Source organism: Anguilla rostrata, chromosome 2, assembly GCF_018555375.3.
Source record: "Anguilla rostrata isolate EN2019 chromosome 2, ASM1855537v3, whole genome shotgun sequence".
NCBI lineage: Eukaryota > Metazoa > Chordata > Actinopteri > Anguilliformes > Anguillidae > Anguilla > Anguilla rostrata.
The window spans coordinates 57,561,382-57,581,766 of NC_057934.1; the positions used below are offsets into that span (position 1 = coordinate 57,561,382).

General features: G+C 41.5%; 1 protein-coding gene and 2 long non-coding RNA genes across 15 annotated transcripts in view; 2 read left to right on the plus strand and 1 right to left on the minus strand.

Annotated features, from left to right (window-relative positions):
* The first annotated feature begins 354 nt into the window (after nt 1-354).
* LOC135249284 (uncharacterized) lies at nt 355-5,590 on the plus strand. Of its 5 annotated transcripts, none has more exons than XR_010328626.1 (6): nt 355-621; nt 1,886-1,909; nt 2,272-2,532; nt 3,254-3,552; nt 3,676-4,982; nt 5,111-5,590. It is a non-coding gene; the product is annotated as an uncharacterized LOC135249284 (long non-coding RNA). The 5 variants fall into 5 exon arrangements; XR_010328627.1 differs by having other exon boundaries at nt 3,254-3,541; XR_010328629.1 differs by having other exon boundaries at nt 359-621; nt 3,254-4,102; nt 4,902-4,982.
* A 321-nt stretch (nt 5,591-5,911) lies between these two features.
* The window catches only part of LOC135249260 (antigen WC1.1-like), a 30,479-nt gene continuing 16,005 nt past the window's right edge, over nt 5,912-20,385 (minus strand). For 6 of the 9 annotated variants that reach the window (XM_064324698.1, XM_064324700.1, XM_064324699.1 and 3 more), the window contains 12 exons: nt 15,762-16,076; nt 15,182-15,484; nt 14,016-14,087; nt 13,489-13,803; nt 11,821-11,850; nt 9,636-9,779; nt 9,008-9,106; nt 8,813-8,884; nt 7,965-8,042; nt 7,538-7,615; nt 6,906-6,971; nt 5,912-6,568 (listed from right to left, as the gene is read on the minus strand). In XM_064324698.1, the coding sequence (XP_064180768.1) occupies nt 6,486-6,568; nt 6,906-6,971; nt 7,538-7,615; nt 7,965-8,042; nt 8,813-8,884; nt 9,008-9,106; nt 9,636-9,779; nt 11,821-11,850; nt 13,489-13,803; nt 14,016-14,087; nt 15,182-15,484; nt 15,762-16,076 (1,655 nt within the window). In that variant the 3' untranslated portion in view covers nt 5,912-6,485. Of the gene's footprint in view, nt 6,569-6,901; nt 6,972-7,537; nt 7,616-7,964; nt 8,043-8,812; nt 8,885-9,007; nt 9,107-9,635; nt 9,780-11,820; nt 11,851-13,488; nt 13,804-14,015; nt 14,088-15,181; nt 15,485-15,761; nt 16,077-20,385 lie in introns of all 9 variants that reach the window. The other 3 variants (XM_064324701.1, XM_064324702.1, XM_064324703.1) reach the window with 3 other exon arrangements.
* Nucleotides 6,493-10,308, plus strand: LOC135249287 (uncharacterized). The gene is made up of 2 exons (XR_010328635.1): nt 6,493-6,616; nt 9,646-10,308. It is a non-coding gene; the product is annotated as an uncharacterized LOC135249287 (long non-coding RNA).

Below are 20,385 nucleotides of genomic sequence, written 5' to 3' on the forward strand. Positions count from 1 at the left end.
AAATGTTAATCCCTAATTTAAAAAAAAAAACAGTTGTTCCAGTGACAGTTTACAAAAAATGTATTTCATTTTCTATTTACAACACGCCCCCCTCCCCTCCACCCCCACCCCAAGTCCTTTCCAGGAACTGTACAGTTAAACATTAGAGCAGACTCTTTAGTGTGAACCTTCTTCCATAAATCAATCTCAGGGTTCTTGTGAATTGGCCCAGAGCTCCCAGAGAAGGATGTTCGACAGAGAGCGAACAGAACCTCCAGAAAATCAGATGCAGAGGTATCTAGTGTCAGCAGGTCATACAAAGTGGCTTAGTTCTGAATGTAGCCTACACAATTCAAGCACATGTTTGCGTAATATGTTCTCGGCTTGGCACTGTGAGTGCCTGTGGGTTTTCTGGCTTCTGCTGTTGGTGACTTTTTTGTCAGTAGGCAGGAAATGTGTGAGCTTGTGTGAGAATAATTTCACAACTTGCTGACCACACAAGCAGTTAAGAAAAGAATGCAGTAGCTGTGCTATACTGCAAAGAAATTGCCAGGGTTTTTTTTCCGCCCTTTTGACCACTGAAGTTGTAGCACTAAACTTCTTCTTGAATCATGCAGGCAAACAGCGGGGTCACATTGATCTGTGAGTACTACCGAATCAGTTTTATAATGTAAAGGTTTTTAGCATGATGTTTTTGTGGTGAAATTTGCATTTGATTGAGAAAAAAAAACAACACATTTACTAAGTTAAGTTGAAGTAACTCAGTATGATTTGACCTCACCAACACTAGAATGCTCTACAGCCCTTGGGCTGCCTTGGAATTACCTGCATTATCAGATAAGAAGAAAAGTATGAGTGAAGAAGTATGCGTTTAATTCAGCAGATAAAATACCTTGAATGATCACTAACAAAATGTAGTGAGAGAAGATAAGAAACACGGTCTTGTAATAGGTTTTGGATGTGAAGTGTGTTAGACTTGGATTTGGGCCATATTAAGGGGCACGTTTTTGACTTGAGGTCTTTGAAAACGCAATAGATAACAGGAAGAGTTAATACTCTGTTACTATGCAGTTAACTGGTCTGTCTCTATAGCCATTTTATTGTTACAGGGGTTTAAAGTTTTTCTATTTCCTGTTCATGTGTAAAGCATCTTTGTGATGGTGTCTCTATAAAAAGGGTTATAGAAGAATATTTGAATTGAACCGAGCTGAGTGTTTGATGGCACAGCGCTGAAACTACAAAAACATCAGAAAGAATGATGTTTCAAAAAATGTAAATAGTCTGAGCTATAGTTGTGTTTCAAATAAATATTTCTGAAGCACTCTTTGAGTGTGTGTCATAAAAGCTGCTGTTGCATATAGAAAGTCACATGATTCTGAAATATGCACGTTACAGAATTAATTACTGCAGGACAACAGATGGATTATTCAACTGAAGTGATAGTTATTTAACATTTGTATTTCAAATACAAATTGAGAGACTGTGCTTGTTACATACACATGCCACCAAACTTATGTTTCAGTTCAAAGTGAATGAGTGAGTGTGTGTGTGTGTGAGAGTGTGTGATACAGTTTCATCATCTGTAATACAACATTGGAACACATCAAACATTACACATATCTAAGGAAGAACTACAAGAAGTGATGTATATGGAATATATTCAAATGTTACTTCAAACAGATGAACACACTCCATTCAAACTGATTTTTCACATAACTGGTTTACTTAAGTTTACCCCGCATCCAAAATACTACAGAGAACATACCATGTAATCAGATTGAAATGATGGGGTCTATTCAGTCTTCATTTGGAAAATAATTGTAATTTAGCTTTCTCTTGGAATTAATGCACTTCATTGACCATTATATTGATACTACCAATGATTTCTGACTGTTCTGTGTTACAGTGCTGAGTCTAATGGCCAGATTGGGTGAGTGCTCATAGATATTAAAACAAATCCCACCTTTTCTTACCTGATGATTTATCAGAGAAAACAGCATTGCTAGTTTAATGAAATGTATGATTGATAACAGAATGTCAGTACTCACATTAAGACTATATAACAGCTTAATGATGTGATGAGTTTGAATGCATATGTGGACGGTAATGTGGAGATAATATTCTGTGAGACTCAAGGCATGTCCTACAATACGGGGCGATACAAAGGTCACAAACAGAAGCAGATCTTTACTGTTCTAAACTAATGAAGCTGAGGCATTAATCAGGACACTATAAACATGTCATGAGTATTTAAACACATGTACTGACGTAGTGCATGCACTGTTTGTACAGGGAGCCCAAAGGCTGTACTGACTCTGCAGCCTAACTGGCCCCTGTTCTTCACTGGAGAGACTGTTGGTTTCAGGTGTTTGGGACAGCCATTCAAACATTATGGATTCATATGGTACAGAAATGAATCAAATATTATGGTGACAAAGCACACATCCTATGAAAACACCTACATCATCTCACCTGTTACTGAAGCCCACAGTGGTATATACAGGTGCGCTGATTTTGGCTCCTATAGTGATCATGTCGGACTGAACGTGTCAGGTGAGTCAAAACTGATCAACAGCTGAACACTGGTGGTCTCACTCATCCCACAGAGAGACCATATTTAACACATTTATTCAATCTTCCCCGGTGCACACTGTGCTTCCCGTACCAGTTCATTTATTACAGGCAAATACCTAATTAATTAGGTGGTCTCACCCCACACAGACTACACAGAGTACAGTTGTCCCACCCACATACAGGTATCAGATGAGTGCTGACTGGTACACAGAGTACAGTAACCCCGCCCACATACAGGTATCAGGTGAGTGCTGACTGGTACACAGAGTACAGTAACCCCGCCCACATACAGGTATCAGGTGAGTGCTGACTGGTACACAGAGTACAGTAACCCCGCCCACATACAGGTATCAGGTGAGTGCTGACTGGTACACAGAGCACAGTAACACTGCCCACATACAGGTATCAGGTGAGTGCTGACAGGCATTTTTCAGTGTGCAAAACTGGCACATTCCCATAATGCACTGGGTGCAACTGCTGTGATGATTCTGGGATCCTCTTTCTTAGTTTCATATTTGTGCTATGTGGATTATAATTATAGATTTTTCATTGTTGATTCTTGAATATCTTTATGTCGTTAAAATTAGGAATGTAGCTGCCCTGAATTTTTTCGCCTCAGTTAGGGTGATTTGGTTTCTCCATAGTCATAAAAACACTGGCATGACAACAGAACTGTGACCCAGTCTGTCTGTTTCTACAGCACTGCCTAAAGCCAAGCTGACTGCAGAGCCAAAATGGCGCCCACTGTACAATGGAGAGACCGTCACCCTGAGGTGTGAGGTAGACTCTTACAGCAACTGGACATATTCCTGGTACAAAGACCAGACCCAGATGGCCGTGTCCCAGACTGCTGGTCACAGTGTAACTGGTAACAGACTCACCATCCCTGGTGCTGCTGGGTCTGACCGGGGGCAGTACTGGTGTGAGGGGAGGCTGGAGGGGAGAAATGTGACATCACAGCGCAGCGACTCCATTACTCTGACTGTAGGTGAGTCTCAGGTAGGCCTTTTATTTAGATATAGAACTTCACCTTGATATATTTACAGTGCATTACATTGTATTCCATTAACTGATTGGTTGACACCCATGTATTATTTTTTTATTTACCCTTTATTTACCCAGGGTAGGGTCGCTGAGCATGGATGCTCTTTTGCAGCAACGCCCTGCTACACACTCATACACATTTACACCTGGGAGCTGTCCAGTACAACCACAATCCTCTATTGCTGGCCACTGAGCAGCTCCACTAGAGGGAGAGAACTTTTTTTTAGCCAATTAGATCAGGGGATGATTAGTTTCCAAGTTTTTTTTTTTTTTGGCTATAGCCAGATCTGGGATTTTAGCCAGGACACCAAGGAACCACCTACTCTTTGCGAATAGTGTCATGGGATCTTTGATGACCACAGTGAGTCAGGACCTCGGTTTAACGTCTCATCCGAAAGATGGCATCTCCTACAGCCCAGTGTCCCCGTCACTGCACTGGGGCATTGGGGTTTATTTGACCAGAGGGAAGATTGCCCCCTGCTGACCCACCAACAGCACTTCCTCGGTATTCCCTGGTGGTCTCCCATCCAAGTACTAACCAAGCCCACACTTGCTTAGCTTCAGCCAGTCGGCAGGAGCAGAGTGCATGGTGGTATGGCTGCTGTATATATTTGTGTATAGGCATGGCAATGTGGGCAATTTGCCTCATTATGGTTCTAAATCGCTACACGAAAACTTTCAATTTGTTGACTTAGAAATCCTAAAATAAAAGGAAACTGAACACCACATTATTGAAAAAAAAATCAATAGCTAATGTTCAATATGCAGATAGAAAGCATTTTTATCCAGAAAATATCTCAGCTGCAACACATTTCACATTTTTGTGGTCAGGGGTGCAGCATTTATTAAGCTTGGAGATATTAGCATAGCGTAGTTATGTGGATTAGAATAAATGACACAGCTGACTGTCTGCCCATTATACCAGTTGCTAAATGAATCGTATCAATGGTTGTGAACTTTGTTTTTCATTGTTTAATGTCTTTTCTCTTTTCTATATTTTTGATGGCTGATAGTGAGACTACTCTGCATACATAAGAAAAGAGAAACACTGGTGCCATCTATCATTACCAGAGAAACCATATTTAGTGAAGTAACAGATGTGTACACAATGGTTTTATTTAATGAAATGTCTTCAAAAAAATACCTTCATATTTTAATTGTTTTATGAATTTTAGTTGTAGCCATAGTATAAGAGATATTAACCACATCATGGGTTCCGATTGCCGCCCTGTCAGGCCATATATTCTTGTATATGCACAGGTTTATATCCTCCACATATCCCTCATCTCTGTGTCTCTCCACAGGTAGACTGGTGTTCGGTCTGGGAGCTGCTCCTCTGCTGCTGGCCTCCATTATACTGTGTGTGAAATGGTGCAGGAAACCAGGTGATGTCATTTTACAGGGGAACACATCTAAAAACAGAGTGTGTTTCAGGTTTCAGGCTGCAGAACTGTTCATTCTCACTCCCAGTTCTCTCCCTCTGTTGTGTTTATACATGTTTGTTGATGTGCAGGGTCGTCTAATGAAGCAGCTGTCAAATACACTGAAGAGAATGTGGAAGTTGACTTATAAAACCTTCACACAGAAGCTGGATCAGTGTGCTCATGTCGAATGAAGAACGTTTGAGAGCTCAGGATTATTTTTCATTGTGATGTTTCCCAGCTTGCAGGGAAATCCTGATTGGGGGTGCAGTCATGGGGACACTCAGTGAGTTTTGGGAAGGGGGACAGGAAGTTGTTGTGCCTCTAGAGTGCAGGATCTGTATAATATATCTGAGGTTGTGATTCACGAGCGCTGCACATGACATCTTTCTCTAAGTTAGTCAGCTTTGATCGCTGTATGTTTGTTTCAGGTCCTACGTTGAACTTTATATATGATGAAAAACTCGCGAAAGACGTACATACAGCTTAAACAGCTGAGACTCTGCAACATGTTCAAAATGCATTTCATGTGTCTGCGTGTATTAGTATTAAATTAAATGGACTTTAAAGTGTGTTCTTTTTTGTTCCCTCTTTAATTTTGTAACATGATGAGAAATAAAGGAAAAAAGAAACATACGTGTAATGTAATATCCCCAGTAGGTCAGTTATGGCACCTTCCACTGCGCTGAGAAACACAATCAAATCCAAGTGTGAGCAGGAGAGACTGAATAGGAATGGTGAGCTGAATGTGGAGGGAGAAGCTGAGGGCCCTAAACCATGAGACACAGCGCAGACTCCAGTGAACGACAAACAACCTAAACTGTGTACAATACATATCCCTAAATATCTTCAAACAAATTAATAAATGAACATACAACATAAGTAAAAGGGAATTCAGTCTTCAAGCTTTATTTAAAATATCATTTACATTTATGTATAGCTGTTAAAAATATTGATATTGCTTAAGAAGGCAAAGAAACACATTGTGAGTATGTTGGGAAAATATATTTCATTTTTATAAAATATTGTCTATCGAAAGCTGCGTAATTCTCCAAGATGCAGAATCCAAATATCTAAAAATATTTAGTATAAAAATGTTAATGAAGCTTTTTTGTTAATAAAAAAAAATGGCAACAGATTTTTAAATGCTGAAAGAAAATAGTTCCAGTCTATTGAACCAGTTTGGGTAGAAATGAAAGCAGTATGAAATGAGTAGTACTGCAATAATTTATTCATTGTGTCAATGAATGAAAGCTGTTATAGCCAATTTATACAAGTACCAGCACTTACAATGGTCTAATTTATGAACGAGCTAAGGAACCTACTGTCAATAATTCCAGGTGAATTACTAATTGATGAATGGCTGATCTACTAGGATGTGGTTTTATCACATTAAAATATTTTTCTTGTGACACTGTGTAGGATAAATGTTTGTGGATAGATGTGCCAATCTCAAGATGCTCCTCCTCATTCAGGAGGCTCCTCCCCCACATCATCATAGTCCATCCCACTGGGAGCTGGAGGGCTTTCGGGGGCCAGAACGCTCTCCCCTACAGGGATGGATCAGAAGACAGACAGACAGACACAGTCAGCAGAAGGTCATTTTCAACAAATACCTGCCGTGATCTTGTAATTCTATACTGAAAGTAAAAGTTTAATTCAAAATATTTGAACAGGCTTACATCAACACTCAAATGCCTGCTTTCAGCAAAGTTTGCAGGTGGAAAGGAATGCACATATTCTCATAACTGCCTATGAAGCCATCACTAAAACTGCCTTCAAAGAGCCAGTATATGAAACAAAATGAGGCAGATTGATGAATTTTGCTAAAACCATAAAATCTTGTAGTAATTTGTTTTAGACATTGATCACTTTGCACAGACTCACCCACTTGAATCCAGTCCAGAGTCACGGCATCATCATAATTCTCCTCTGTGTCTGTCACATGATACCCTGTAACAAACCACACAGACAGGAAGTAACCCAGGGTAGTGAATTTTACAAATCAGACAAACAGGAAGTAACCCAGGGTAGTGAGTTTCACAAATCACTCAGACACAAAGTAACCCAGGGTAGTGAGTTTCACAAATCAAACAAACAGGAAGTAACCTAGGGCAGTCAGTTTCACAAATCACACAAACAGGAAGTAACGCAGGGCAGTGAGTTTCACAAATCACACAGACAGGAAGTAACCCAGGGCAGTGAGTTTCACAAATCACACAGACAGAAGTAACCCTGGGCAGTGATTTTCACAAGACACACAGACAGGAAGTAACCCAGGGCAGTGACTTTCAGAAGTTACACGGACAGGAAGTAGAGATTTTTAGCACAGGACTGAGACTTAAAGTGAATAAATGGAATAATTAACTAAACATCAATACCTAGAATGTAAAAATAAGATTAATAATGAATAAAAAACACGATTGCAGTCAGAGACACAAAAACCACCTGAGCACAGTGAATTTGATGACAGAGATTGTGCTTCACTCCAACATTCTGTCTAAAAAGAGATACTCAACCTGGAAAAGCATCTGGGCCGGGCTGCATGGTGATGACATCATCATAGTGCTCTGATGCATCTCCGTCCACCAGCTCCCCTTAAACAAGCAGAGAGAAGCAGCAGCTGTGCTGATTAAACTGGGCACACTGGTTATAGTACTCATAATGGATCATTTTTGGGGGAACAACTTTCAAAGTCATTTTTCCATGTCCAAGGCTGGACCACAAAAGTATTTTCAACAAGAGCGGCTCTATGTGATCAAATAATTTCAGTAATGCACAACTTTTATTCTTCTAAAAAGGACAAAGTAAATTCCCCCTCCAAATCTATACTGGCCACATAACACAAACAACTAATTACAATATATTATAATGAAGGCCAATAGATGTAGCCTATTCATGAAGAGAAAATATTTAATCGTCCCACAAACCAATTAAAGCACTCACCTGTCACACTGTCTGGATGCTTATCTGCAGTGATGACATCATCATAGTTCTCTGGTGTGTCCTCCGTCACCAGGTCCCCTGAAAGCAAAGAGACTTCTGGGGACTTATGGCTTCATCAAGACTCGAACACAGCAAAACAGCAGAGCCCTTCAGAGCAGCACTGAATAACACTTCAGCTAGCTGTGTTTGCACACTGCAGTCCCGGCTGACTGACGATGTGGGGACACCTTTCACAGTCTAACTGACCCCATATTAAAACCTTGGTATGCGGGTAATGGGGACTCCGCATCACTGCGTCCCACAGGAACTGAACTGACCCGGCAATAACAATTAGACAGAACACAGAAGAGCACAGCTCCACTTCCTGGAAGATGTATCTAAGTACTCAAAAATATAGGCCTGAAGGATCCTATTTCAGTGTTTCTGTGAGGTATAAGGAATGATTAACAGTGTATCCATGTGTGCCTATAACTGCTGTTTTAATGTATGTCATGAATTTACAATGAATCAAAAATATGATTACATTACAGGCATTTCTCAGACCCTTTCATCAGACCAACTTACACAGCTTTGGCATTTTTATACAGTATCCATTTCATACAGCTGGATATATTATGAAGTAATTCAGGTCAAGTACCCGGCAGTTCTATCAGAGAATTGAACCTGCAACCTGGAGGTTACAACCCCAGTTCCCTACCAATCAAATTACATTGCTGTCTGGTTTGTGGATCATGTTAATCCACCGAATCCACCAAAACTCTGAGGACTCACCCCTTCCAAAATCACACTGAAACCACAGCATTACCATCTTCACCCACTGAGAGCTCCACAGAGCTCCGCCCCCTTACCTGAGAGGGAGAGTCCCTCGCCTTCTCCCACGTCTTCATACCCAGAGGGCAGATCCTCAGATAGGCGACTCCCTGTGAACAGGAGAGAGGGTGTGTACTGACCCCGCCCACACCACACATGCTCTAAGGAGGTCTTCCACAGTGTGTTTAAGACTTTACTGTGAAGCATGAGCAGGACAGATCAGATTCACTCACCCCGCCAGGGGGCGCTGTCGGTTCTTCCTTCAGCCAGTTTGCACTCAAGCTCCTCGTAGACAGCTTCGTGCAGAGGGGCGTGGTCCCGTTGAGACAGGGCTGTGAGAGCAGAGACAGAGAATCACAGAGTTAAAGTCTCCTGTCAGAGAGCCTATCTCTCTCTGCATGTGAGTAGCAGAGGTACAGCACACAGCAACTGTCATACACCAGCCACCTGACAGAGACCAGGGCCCTGTAGGACTGCTGATCTGAGATCAGTTTAACCTTTTATTACACAACTAATTCTTTATCCAGGCAAACTGCAGGCATGTGATTGACCTGAGGGGGCGCTCATGCACAAAGAGACATGGTGAGCATGCCAACTGAATCCCTCCTTCGCTTGAAAACGCTACAGCTAATCACACAGTGCCCTGAAGTCTCCTTGCTTTCAGGGGACCTGGTGATGGAGGACACACACTGCAGAGCCCACTAACACACACTGGCCCAGGGTCATAACTAGGCGAGCCTCCCATCAGCCCCTATTTAAAACTGCCTGGTTCACCGACTGAGCTGTTTACTGAAGAGGCTTCCTCAGTCACAGCTAGCATGTGATGGCGGTTTGCCCAGCATCTATCCGTCTGCCCCCTACCTTTCCTCAGTGCTCTGTTCCGGAGCAGCAGAACACGCAGCACCACCAGCAGCAAGAGGAACAGCACCCCCACCACCAGGAAGGCCACTTCTAGGATAGATAGGCTGGGTGGAGCCTCTAATGGGGGCTCTGGCCGTTTGGTCACTGAAAATGAGGAAGTAAAGGGGTTGGGAATCAGCAAACAACATGGCATACTGCTGCTACTTAACTTACAATGACCACTTAGCTAGGTTTCCACCAGCTAAGTGGTCGCTGTATGTACTGTATATAGCAAGTCATTCCACAATTCTCAATGCAATGAGGCCAAAAGTGGGTCAGAGAACAAGTGTACAGTATAGCTTTTAACTAGTAAACATTTCAGCTATCAGTGATTTTTAGATTTTTATCGAGCATGCGAATAATAATTCTGGCTGAAAAAGACTATTGTTTTTCTGCGAGGTCCTCTGACAATTCAATTACTGTCTGGACCAATGTGTCAACACGTGAGAGTGTGTCAGACTTTGGTAGTCTAGAAGTCCTCTAATGTAGGGGAGGAATAATGCAGTTGTTAACTACTAACTACTGAAATTTTAATCTGTACATCTTTGTTAATGTATTTGTACAATGTTAATTAATGTTACCAACTGCAGTAGTTAATGCTATTTCAATTTGGAATAAAAACTGTTGAATTATTTGTTATTGGTTAACTGATTATGGGCTTTATTTTCGTACCGGACGGAAGTCTGGTCCAAGCGCACACGCAGGTGTATTTGGAATTTGGTGCGTAGCAACGTGATTTTTTCCCGCTTGCGCCCATTTGCTAATTTTGTGGCTCGACATGAACCCGTCTGCGCCGAGATGGGTGGGATGCCGTAGCTGGGGGTGTGTCGATACAGATACGCCAGCGCATTACAATTTTGATATCTGTTTTGGCGTAAAATCACGCCTGCGTCTCTGCCCACTCAAACCACGTCTAATCTTCAGCTATTTTCGTGACTTTAGTGGGCGGGGGCGCACATGAACGTAGACCTATCCAAAATCCCACAGACAGGTTTGGTGGATGTCCTACGCATTTCATCCCGCTTACACAAATAGTTAAAACAAGACTACTGAATGCAACCTTCTTAATCAGTTAATCATAAAAAAATGAGCTTGACTCTTGTCTATTGAATTTGATGTGGGCAGCGGTTCTCAGAGCTCCAGAGGAAGAGGCACTTATAATACTCATTACCTCTTCCCAAGCCAATTTAGCATCATCAGCCCGCGGAGGCCGACATGCAGTGCCATATATTCGGTCGTTGCGAGTCTGAACCTCTCGGACAAGTATGTCAGTTCCTTCCTGGGTAAAGTTTGGCTGGCGGAGCCGGTCTGGCGCGTCTTCAGCCATTACAAAATTGACAATACGCTGCGCCTGTGCGCCACACCGGTTTTAAAGGGGATGAGAGGAGCTGATTTGATTGGCCATGATTGAAGGCAGCCAGGACATACCTGCTAATAATGTATTCCTCCCACTCCAACCCTCCCCCATGCTGCGCCATGGATGCGCTTGCGCCTCTGGTCACCAAATTACCAAAAAAGAGTTGGCCACACCCATGTGCGCCAGCGCTCTGAACTTAGACCTGCGTTTGCACCTAGATTCACAATAATAGAGCCCTATAAGTTTATCTTATGTTTTCCTAATGAGTAAATAATAATGCAACCAATGCAATACTTTATGTATTTGCTAACTAACTAATGAAAAGTTAATTTCATGCTTAATTAATTTATTTGTTCTTTGTTCTTTCTTGTTAAATAACGACATTATTTAATGCCAATTTATGTGACCTTATTGTAAAGTGTTACCGTGAGCATGTCAGTCCTCTAATGTATGTGAGGCATTAGCTATCCACTCAGTCACTACCTAGCAATAGAATGTCTATGGAGGAAGTGCAATACAAAGAATTAACAGAAAAGCTAGTCTCAATAACTGAAATTAGTTGTGAGATAATAGGTCCTCTTTTTACTGTATAAATGACTCCTGGGTCAGCTTTACCTGGCTGTGTTGTTGGTTTGATAGTCATTCCAGGAGTACATAAAACAACAAAATAAGTAAATGCATTGTTTTCTTTATGGGGCATGAGAAAGGGTTTGTGTGATTGACAGGGCTCTGAGCTCAGCCTCAGGTTTTCCTAAACTCTTTCCTACACCATCTAGAGGACGTCCATACCTGCAGTGGAACTGGAGTCAGATGAATGGCCTGTAAAATATAAGGAGATGTATTATTTATTCATTCAATTGTCTCACTTCCTGCTCCTGTGCACTGTCATCCTCTGTGCTTCTTGCCTAAACCTTTATGGATGCACTTCTGTAAGCTGCCCTGGATAAGTGCTTCTGATAAATGTGAATGTCTTTCCAATGCATCATTATTTCTGCTTCCATTATTAGTGAGTACATACAGTGCCATACAGTGCTTCAGTAAACCAATTAACCACATTTAATTGATAAACAGATCCAGCTGACTGAACACAGCCAGGCTTGATTTCAGTCAGCCCTGTTGAATCTAAACCTCATTCATTTCAAACCATACCATCCGAGTGAAGTAGTCATCACAAAGTTCCTACAAGCACACTATGCCACAGTCAAAGAGAATTCCAGAAGAGATTGAAAGAAGTTGTTGAAATATATTAGTTTGGAAAGGCATAGAAAGCAATTTCTATGGCTCTGGAGCTTCATTGAACCACAGTGAGAGCCTTTATTTCCAAATGGAGAATGCTAAAATATCTCAGAAAGCAAAGCAACAAAGTCACAAAAGATCCGAGAAGAACATACAAAGAACAGGAGGCTTCTCTAGCCTCAGCTGAGGTCAGTGTTCACGACTCCACAATAAGAAAGAGACCGTTACCAAAGAGAAAAATCAATGCTCCTGTCAATTTGCAAAAAAAGCACCTGGATGATCCCCAAGCATTTTGGGATGATGTTCTATGAACAGATGAGTCACAAGTGGAACTTTTGAGATGACATGGGTCCCATTATGTCTGGCGTAAGGCAAATACAGCATTTCACAGTAAGAACATCATACCAACAGTCAAACATGGTGATGGTAGTGCAATACTGTGGGGATGCTTTGCTGCCTCGGGACCATGTACAACATGCCATTATTGTAGGAGCCATTCATTCTGCTCTGTGCCAGAAAATTCTTAGCCAGAGAATGTCCGGTCATCTGTTTGTGAGCTGAAGCTGAAGCGTAATTAGGTTATGCAGCAAGACAATGATCCAAAACACTTGAATGGGCACATCTGAATGGCTGAAAATAAACAAAATTTAAGTTTTGGACTGGCCTATAGTTAAAGTCCAATAGAGATGCTGTGGCAAGATCTGAAACAAGCAGTTCATGCTCAAATATTTGTCTGATTTAAAGCAGTTCTGCAAAGAAGAGTCGGCTAACATTCCTCCACAGTGATATAAAAGACTGGTATCAAATTATAGGAAGTGTTTGTACATTTTGCTGCTAAATGTGGTGCAACCAGTTTTTACGTTTAAGGGGACGATTACTTTTTCACATGGGTGATATGGGTGTTTGATAACTTTTTTCATTAAATAAATTAAATAATTAACTGTTTATAACCTGTTTACTCAGGTGCCCTTTGTCTAATATTACATTTTGTCTAACAATCTGAAACCATTCAGTGTGACAAATATGCAATCACAGAGGAAATCAGAATGGGTCAAATACTTTATCACGGTGCTATAAACAAAGTAATCATAGAGGTGTAATGCAGGGTGAATCTTTAAGCTGCTCCTGGGGTTAAGGGTGTGTGTTTCTGTCAGGGCTCCAGTGATTAAACTTCACAGAAGCTGGCAGTTAGCCTGAGGTGATCTGGAGACGCAGGCTCACCTGTGCAGGTGACCCCAGCCTGGTTCTGGGGTGGGCAGCGGCTGTGCTGGTGCACAGAGTGTGGGCAGTCCCACAGGTGCAGCTCACTGCCCCTGCAGTTCACTTCAGCCAGCCAGAGGGAACTATTCCCCAGCCCAAAAATAGCATTACCATGGGCCTCCTTTGCTGACCCACAGCCCAGCTGTCTGCACACCACCTGGACGTCCATCATATCCCAGGAGTCTCCACACACCATCCGCCAGGACCCCCCGTGGAACACCTCCAGCCTCCCAGAGCACTCGCCTTTACCCCCCATCAGCCGGAGGGGCCAGTGATCTAGAGCAGGAGACACAGATGAACTGAGCAGCCTCATTACGTTTAACATCTCCAATAGACACACCTCCACTAATAGTATGGGTGATCTCACTACGTTTAAAATCCCCTATAGACACTTCTCCACTAACATTCTAGCTGATCTCATTACGTTTAACATCTACAGACACATCTCATGTTGACAGGCCTCAGGATTCAGGCCAAAGAAAACATACTTGTGCAAGCTCTCTGATTTGTAGCAGAGGAGCATGACAATTTGCTTCTTGGAACTTCGTTGTGCTCTTCCCCTTTGATGTGGAAAAAAGTAATATATAAATTAATTAGAAATTAAGATATAATTTTATTAACACAGAGACAAAGACAGGTGCATGTCATATGAAAAGCAACCCGCACTACTGAACGCTTCAGAAACATCTCATTCTTGGGGCTACACCAAAACTAAAGAAAATTCACAATAGCCCTTAGTTTTACCAAATGTTATAGAATCTGACTACTATAAGAGGAGTAACACTCTATCTGCAGTAGAGAAAGATTTATTCTACAGTTCCCAACATTCATTTGATTACAATGTCATATAAGATTATACAAACTCCACACAGATTAAACTCACACAGACACTGGGAGATCATATAAACTCCACACAGATTATATTCACACAGACACTGGGAGATCATACAAACTCCACACAGATTATACTCACACAGACACTGGGAGATCATACAAACTCCACACAGATTATACTCACACAGACACTGGGAGATCATGCAAACTCCACAGATTATATTCACCAGACACTGGAGATCATACTAACCTCCACTGTTATCTCACAGACACTGAGATCATACAAACTCCACACAGTTATGCTCACACAGACACTGAGTATTCCCCTACAAACTGCACACAAGATTCAACATACAGACACTGAGAGATCATATAAACTCACACTATTATATTCACACAGACACTGGAGACTCATACAAACCCTCAAGATTAATCCACAGCACTGGGCAGTCATACTAACCCACAGATTATTCACACAGACACTGGGAGATCATATAAACTCCACACATATTATATTCACACAGACACTGGGAGATCATACAAACTCCACACAGGAAGGCTGCTGATAGCTGTGTGCTTCCTCTTCCTGTGTGTCTATGGTACATAATCTGTGCTTCCCCTATCACAGGGTTGTGGGCTGCACATCCCTGCCCTCTTTAGTTTTCTCGGCATTTTACAGATTATGTCTACATCACAGTATTCAAGCATTACAGCCCCTGAGATGTGTAATTTCATAGTATAATGAATAACGATCATATCTATATATATTCTACTCTTCCCAACAAGAGTAATACTGTGTCTGCAGTAGGGGCAGGTTTACCTGTGCAGGTGAGCAAAGCCACGTCATTTTTCCTGCAGCTATTCTGACCCCAAGGGCTTGATGGGCACTGCCACAGAGTGGAGTCATGTAGGCGACATTTTAAACGATCCAGCCAGTTTGGAACTGATTCCAGTCGTGGCCATGCAGAAGAAACAAATCCACTCTTCCCACAGTTCAGCTCCTGACATATGAGAGTGGCTGTGTCTGTAGTCATTCGATTGAAGCACACGTTGCCCCAGGTGCCATTGTAGAAAACTTCCAAATTCCCAGAACAGCCTTTGGTCAATCTAATCTCCTTGAATTCTGCAAGAACAATGTTAGAAATCTTTTAGGGACAAAATAAACTTACTTTAAAATAGCTTGCCAGAAATTACAGAGGAAAAAAATGTAAAAGTATCAAATGCAGGTAAGTTGGGATGAAAAATAGTATGTTCCGTTAGTCAGTGCTCTCCTGAATTGGATCTCATCACTTCACCAATATTTTGTGAAACACCTGAATTTCCTGACTAGTCGGGTATCATGTATTTATCAAGTGTCAGTGTAAAAGCAAGATTTTTAGGCGCTCAATAGAGTTCCAAACCTGAACACACGACCCCCACATCCTTATTGTGTCCACAGTCAGTATGTCCCCATCCAGATGTGGGACAGTCCCACAGGGACGTCTCATTTCCCATGCAGCCCACCTCATCCAGCCAGATGGGTCCATTTCCTGGCCCAAAGAAGGAGGGTAGCGGGGCACTGAGGGCTGTCCCACACTGGAGCTGCCTGCACACCACCTGAGCATCCTCCAGGTCCCAGGAGTCATCACAAACCGTCCCCCAGGAGCCGTTGTGGAACACCTCCAAACGTCCCGCACATTCCCCCCCTCCCCCCACCAGCCTGAGAGACCTGTGATCTAAGAGAAAGAGAGAGAGAGAGAGAGAGAGAAATTGAAAAAGAAAGTGAGAGAGAGAGACATAGAAAAAGAGAGAGACAGAGAAAGAGAAAGAGAGTAAGAGAGAGCCAAGTGAGAGAGAGAGACTTTTAAAAGACTCCTTTATTGCACAAAATGTACAAAATAGAGACCAACATATTTGCATTTTTCAAACGAAACACAAAATATCCACTCACACACCTAGAGAATGAAAATAGAGAGAGAGAGACTTTTAAAAATACTTTAATGATTTACCTGATGATAAGCGTCAGAGAGAATTGAACTTTAAAAAACAGATGGTTCAGGTAATGTGTTCAAGCTTGCTGGAACCTATTGTAACACAAACTCTTTGCCTGTTGTAAATATTTACTCTCAGGTTGTGGTTTAACCCTTGTAATCAGTGGCACTACTATTGTCGATATTAAAGTATTAAAGTCATGGTTTTACAATGACATCAATAATAATCCAGTTAAACAACAGCTAATTTGCTTTTAAACGCAGTATTTAACAAAGAAATATTGCTGCTATTGGCCTTTTGAATAACGTTATGTAATTCTATGTTTATTGTGTGAATTGTTTGTGTGTTGATTGGTGTGTGTTGATTGTTGATGATGATTATATTTACTGCTGGTTGTGCAACAAATCGGGGATAATAAAGATTACCTTACCTTAAATAACGACCAATATATTATATAGCCAAAACAGGCTTTTATAACACTGATGAAAACAAACAGTCAAATCAAATTTCAAACATAGACAAAATATTTTTATGAATAAAAAAATAGTAACTCATCCTTACTCTGAACTGCATTTTATGAACTGCATGAACCCCACCCACACATGAGCTGGACGTATCCAGCATTACAGCATTGATTTCTGCACCGGTAACAACCTAATCTGATTATGAAGACTGTGAAATAATATATTTCACAACTATTTTCTTGAGGAAAAAAAGAGCGCAAAACCTGCTATGGACCTCTTTTTAGATGAGTCTGAAACTAAATGCTGAAAGAAATTTCAACATTTGGATTATTAAATTATAGGGGTTTTGTAATATAGGCGAAGGGAAAATGTATCAAGGCATATTACATGAACACAGAGAAAAGCACAAAGATGTGCATGACAAAAACAAAACAAAATGGAAATGGTATAGAAAGTAGTTAAAGAAATACAAAGTGCAATATTTAAAAAAAAAAAAAGATCTCCTCGGTCATAACGAATTCAGTACATTTCTCCCTCCCTTCCCCTTGGAGTGCGCTTTTACATACCCTACACACCATTGTTCTCCTCTTATCAATTCCACAGACAATGCACAGCCTTGGTGGTTTGTTGAGACCGTACGCACACACATCAGTGACATTTCAGTTGTCATGCAGCTGTTCTATTCAGTTTATTCAAAGTCTCATTTTCAGTGAAAACCTGAAAATATGCTGGTGGAGTTCTAAGGTTATCATTTCTATAACTACAACGTCCAGAATTATTCATCCTCACCCCAAAGGGTTTATAAACTTCATCAGATGATTGCAGTGATTGAATTTTGTGTGATTATATGTTAGTTTCGATAGCTCTTGATTGGGAAACTCATATCTGGTCATTCAGTAGCTGAACAGCGTGCAGGAGTAGACAGCGACACGTTCCCACCTGGGTAAAAGCACCTGCTGTGTATTATTGGAGGGTTGGGAAGAAAATGGCATGACCTGCCTGTATTTCTATACTGAGCCAATTTTTAACATTTATTTTAAAAACAGTTTAAGGCACTCACCTACCACCTCAGAGACCAGGGTTCAATCCCCGGCAGCGGTACATCCGGCTCGGTCAGACTTTCCTACGAACACAATTGGCAGTGTTCGTGGGTGGGAAACCGGTGAGGGTATGAGTCCTGATTAGGGTTGCAAAGGGTCGGAATATTTCCAGTAAATTTCCGGAAATTTTGGAAGGGAAGTTAAGCTGGGGAATTTTGGGAATTTTTCACAATTTCAATATAAAAATCTTAACTTTTAATAGTGAATTTATTTATTTATAATGGATTCCCATTTAATTGAATTGTAACCATGCACTGCATTCAGCAGCGCACTCTTCCATCACATGTCCTGATAATTTGCCAGCATCCATTTAAAGGAGCAATGTGTAGAATTTAGTGGCGTCTAGCGGAACGGACTTGGCAGAAATGGAATGTAATATTTATAAGTATGTTTTAATTAGTGTATAGTGTTGTAATTAGTGTTGTGTTTTCGTTACCTTAGAATGAGCCCTTTATTGGGATGGCAGGTATGCCATCCCGCCAAGTTACGCCTTGGCGGGGGCATGCCCCATACCTATACAGCACCGAGACTTTGGCACTTTTCAGGGTTCCCCACAGAAATAACCACAACAGCCACAGACACTCAGCCCTTAAAAACATTAAATTCTGTTCATTCTGACCCCATTTCAACAGACAGAATTCTAAACAACTTCACATGTCCACAAATAAGCCCCAAACTAAGGGGATTTTGCGTTTTCTCCTTCTTCTTCTTCTTCTTCTCTTTCTTCTTCTCATTCTTATTTTTCCTGCCGCCTATCCCACTAACAACATGTCTCCCCATTGGGCATTTCACTGACACCAGCCAAATCTGCACCTACACGACCCAATCAAAAACGCGCATACACACGCAAAATACCCATACATTTTTACTCTGAAACATTTCCCGTTCAAACAGCTAGTCCGCCTGTGGCCTAGTGGGTAAGGTTACAGTCTTGGGAACATGGGGTCGTAGGTTCAAACCCAGCTTGGAACACGTTTCTTTTACCGGCTTCAACCCTCACTAATAATTGTCTACTAGCCTACTTATCAATTATTGCTTTTGCACCATATTTACCCGCCGTTCACCGTTCAGTTATTAACCGCCTACAATATTGCTAAGCCACATGGATTCAACGGGAGCTCTTCTGTGCTTACTGGCCTGTGTTCTTTAAAACCACCGGCAGGTTTGCTAATGATATTTCACGCATCGCATAGCTATGGCATGGTGCTGCACTAACGAAGTCACAGACTGGTAAACCTCCGGTACGAGGCTTCAACCCCGACTCGCCCTCAGGCAGAAAATTTCCTCTTTTACACTAACGTTTTCTTACGCCTATATTTGCTTTACCAAAACTCACTCACGACCACCCATATGCATTTCATCACGGCAAATGTATTCCTTTTATTAAAAAGTTACACCAGTTCACCACTGTGCCATTTCTACTAACTATATTTCTTCACTTGGCTACCGTACAAAACTTTCATATCAGCAAACGCCACGTTTCTATTTCTACATTCATGTTACCTCGCTCTGTTCTCTATTTAGCCAAATACGCTACAAACAATTACTACTTCTGTACATTCTGCAACTCCGCAGTTTGAACAGCTAATCCGACCGTGGCCTAGTGGGTAAGGTTACAGGCTTGGGAACACTGGGTCGTGTGTTCAAGCCCAGTTTGAAACACGTTTCTTTTACTTGCTTCGACCCTCACTAATAATTGTCTACTACTTCTTAATTATTGCTTTTGCACCATGTCTACCCGCCGTTCACCGTTTAGTTATTAACCGGCTACAATATTGCTAAGATATATGCATTATGACTTACCGTCTGTACGTTCAGTTATTAACCGGCTACAATATTGCTAAGCCATATGGACTCAACGGAAGCTCTTCTGTGCTTACTGGCTTGTGTTCTTCTTTAAAACCACCGACAGGTTCGCTAATGATATTTCACGCATTGCATAGCTATGGCATTAGCTAACGAAGTCACAGACTGGTAAACCTCACTCACTCACGGCCACCCATATGCATTTCATGACGCAAATGTATTCATTTTATTTAAAAGTTACACCAGTTCACCACTGTGCCATTTCTACTAACTATATTTCTTCACTTGGCTACCGTACAAAACCTTAATATCAGCAAACGCCACGTTTCTACATTCATGTTACCTCGCCCTGTTCTCTATCTAGCCACATAGGCTACACACAATTACTACGTATGTACGTTCTGCAGCTCCGCATTAAAACATTACATTTAAAATCATGATTCACTCATAAGTATAACTACTAGCACTGAACATGAGAAAAACACATTCGTGCAATAGATTACATTACAGTACAGGCAAATAATGAGTGCAATGTTATTTAACCCTCCACTTCAACAACTAACGATCAATACCGACTGTTATATATACCATTTGATAAGGAATATAAGCTCGCTCATGGTCACTCCATTTACTTCGCACTATACTCCGTGATCATGTCAACCTTCACCTACATGCCCATTCTG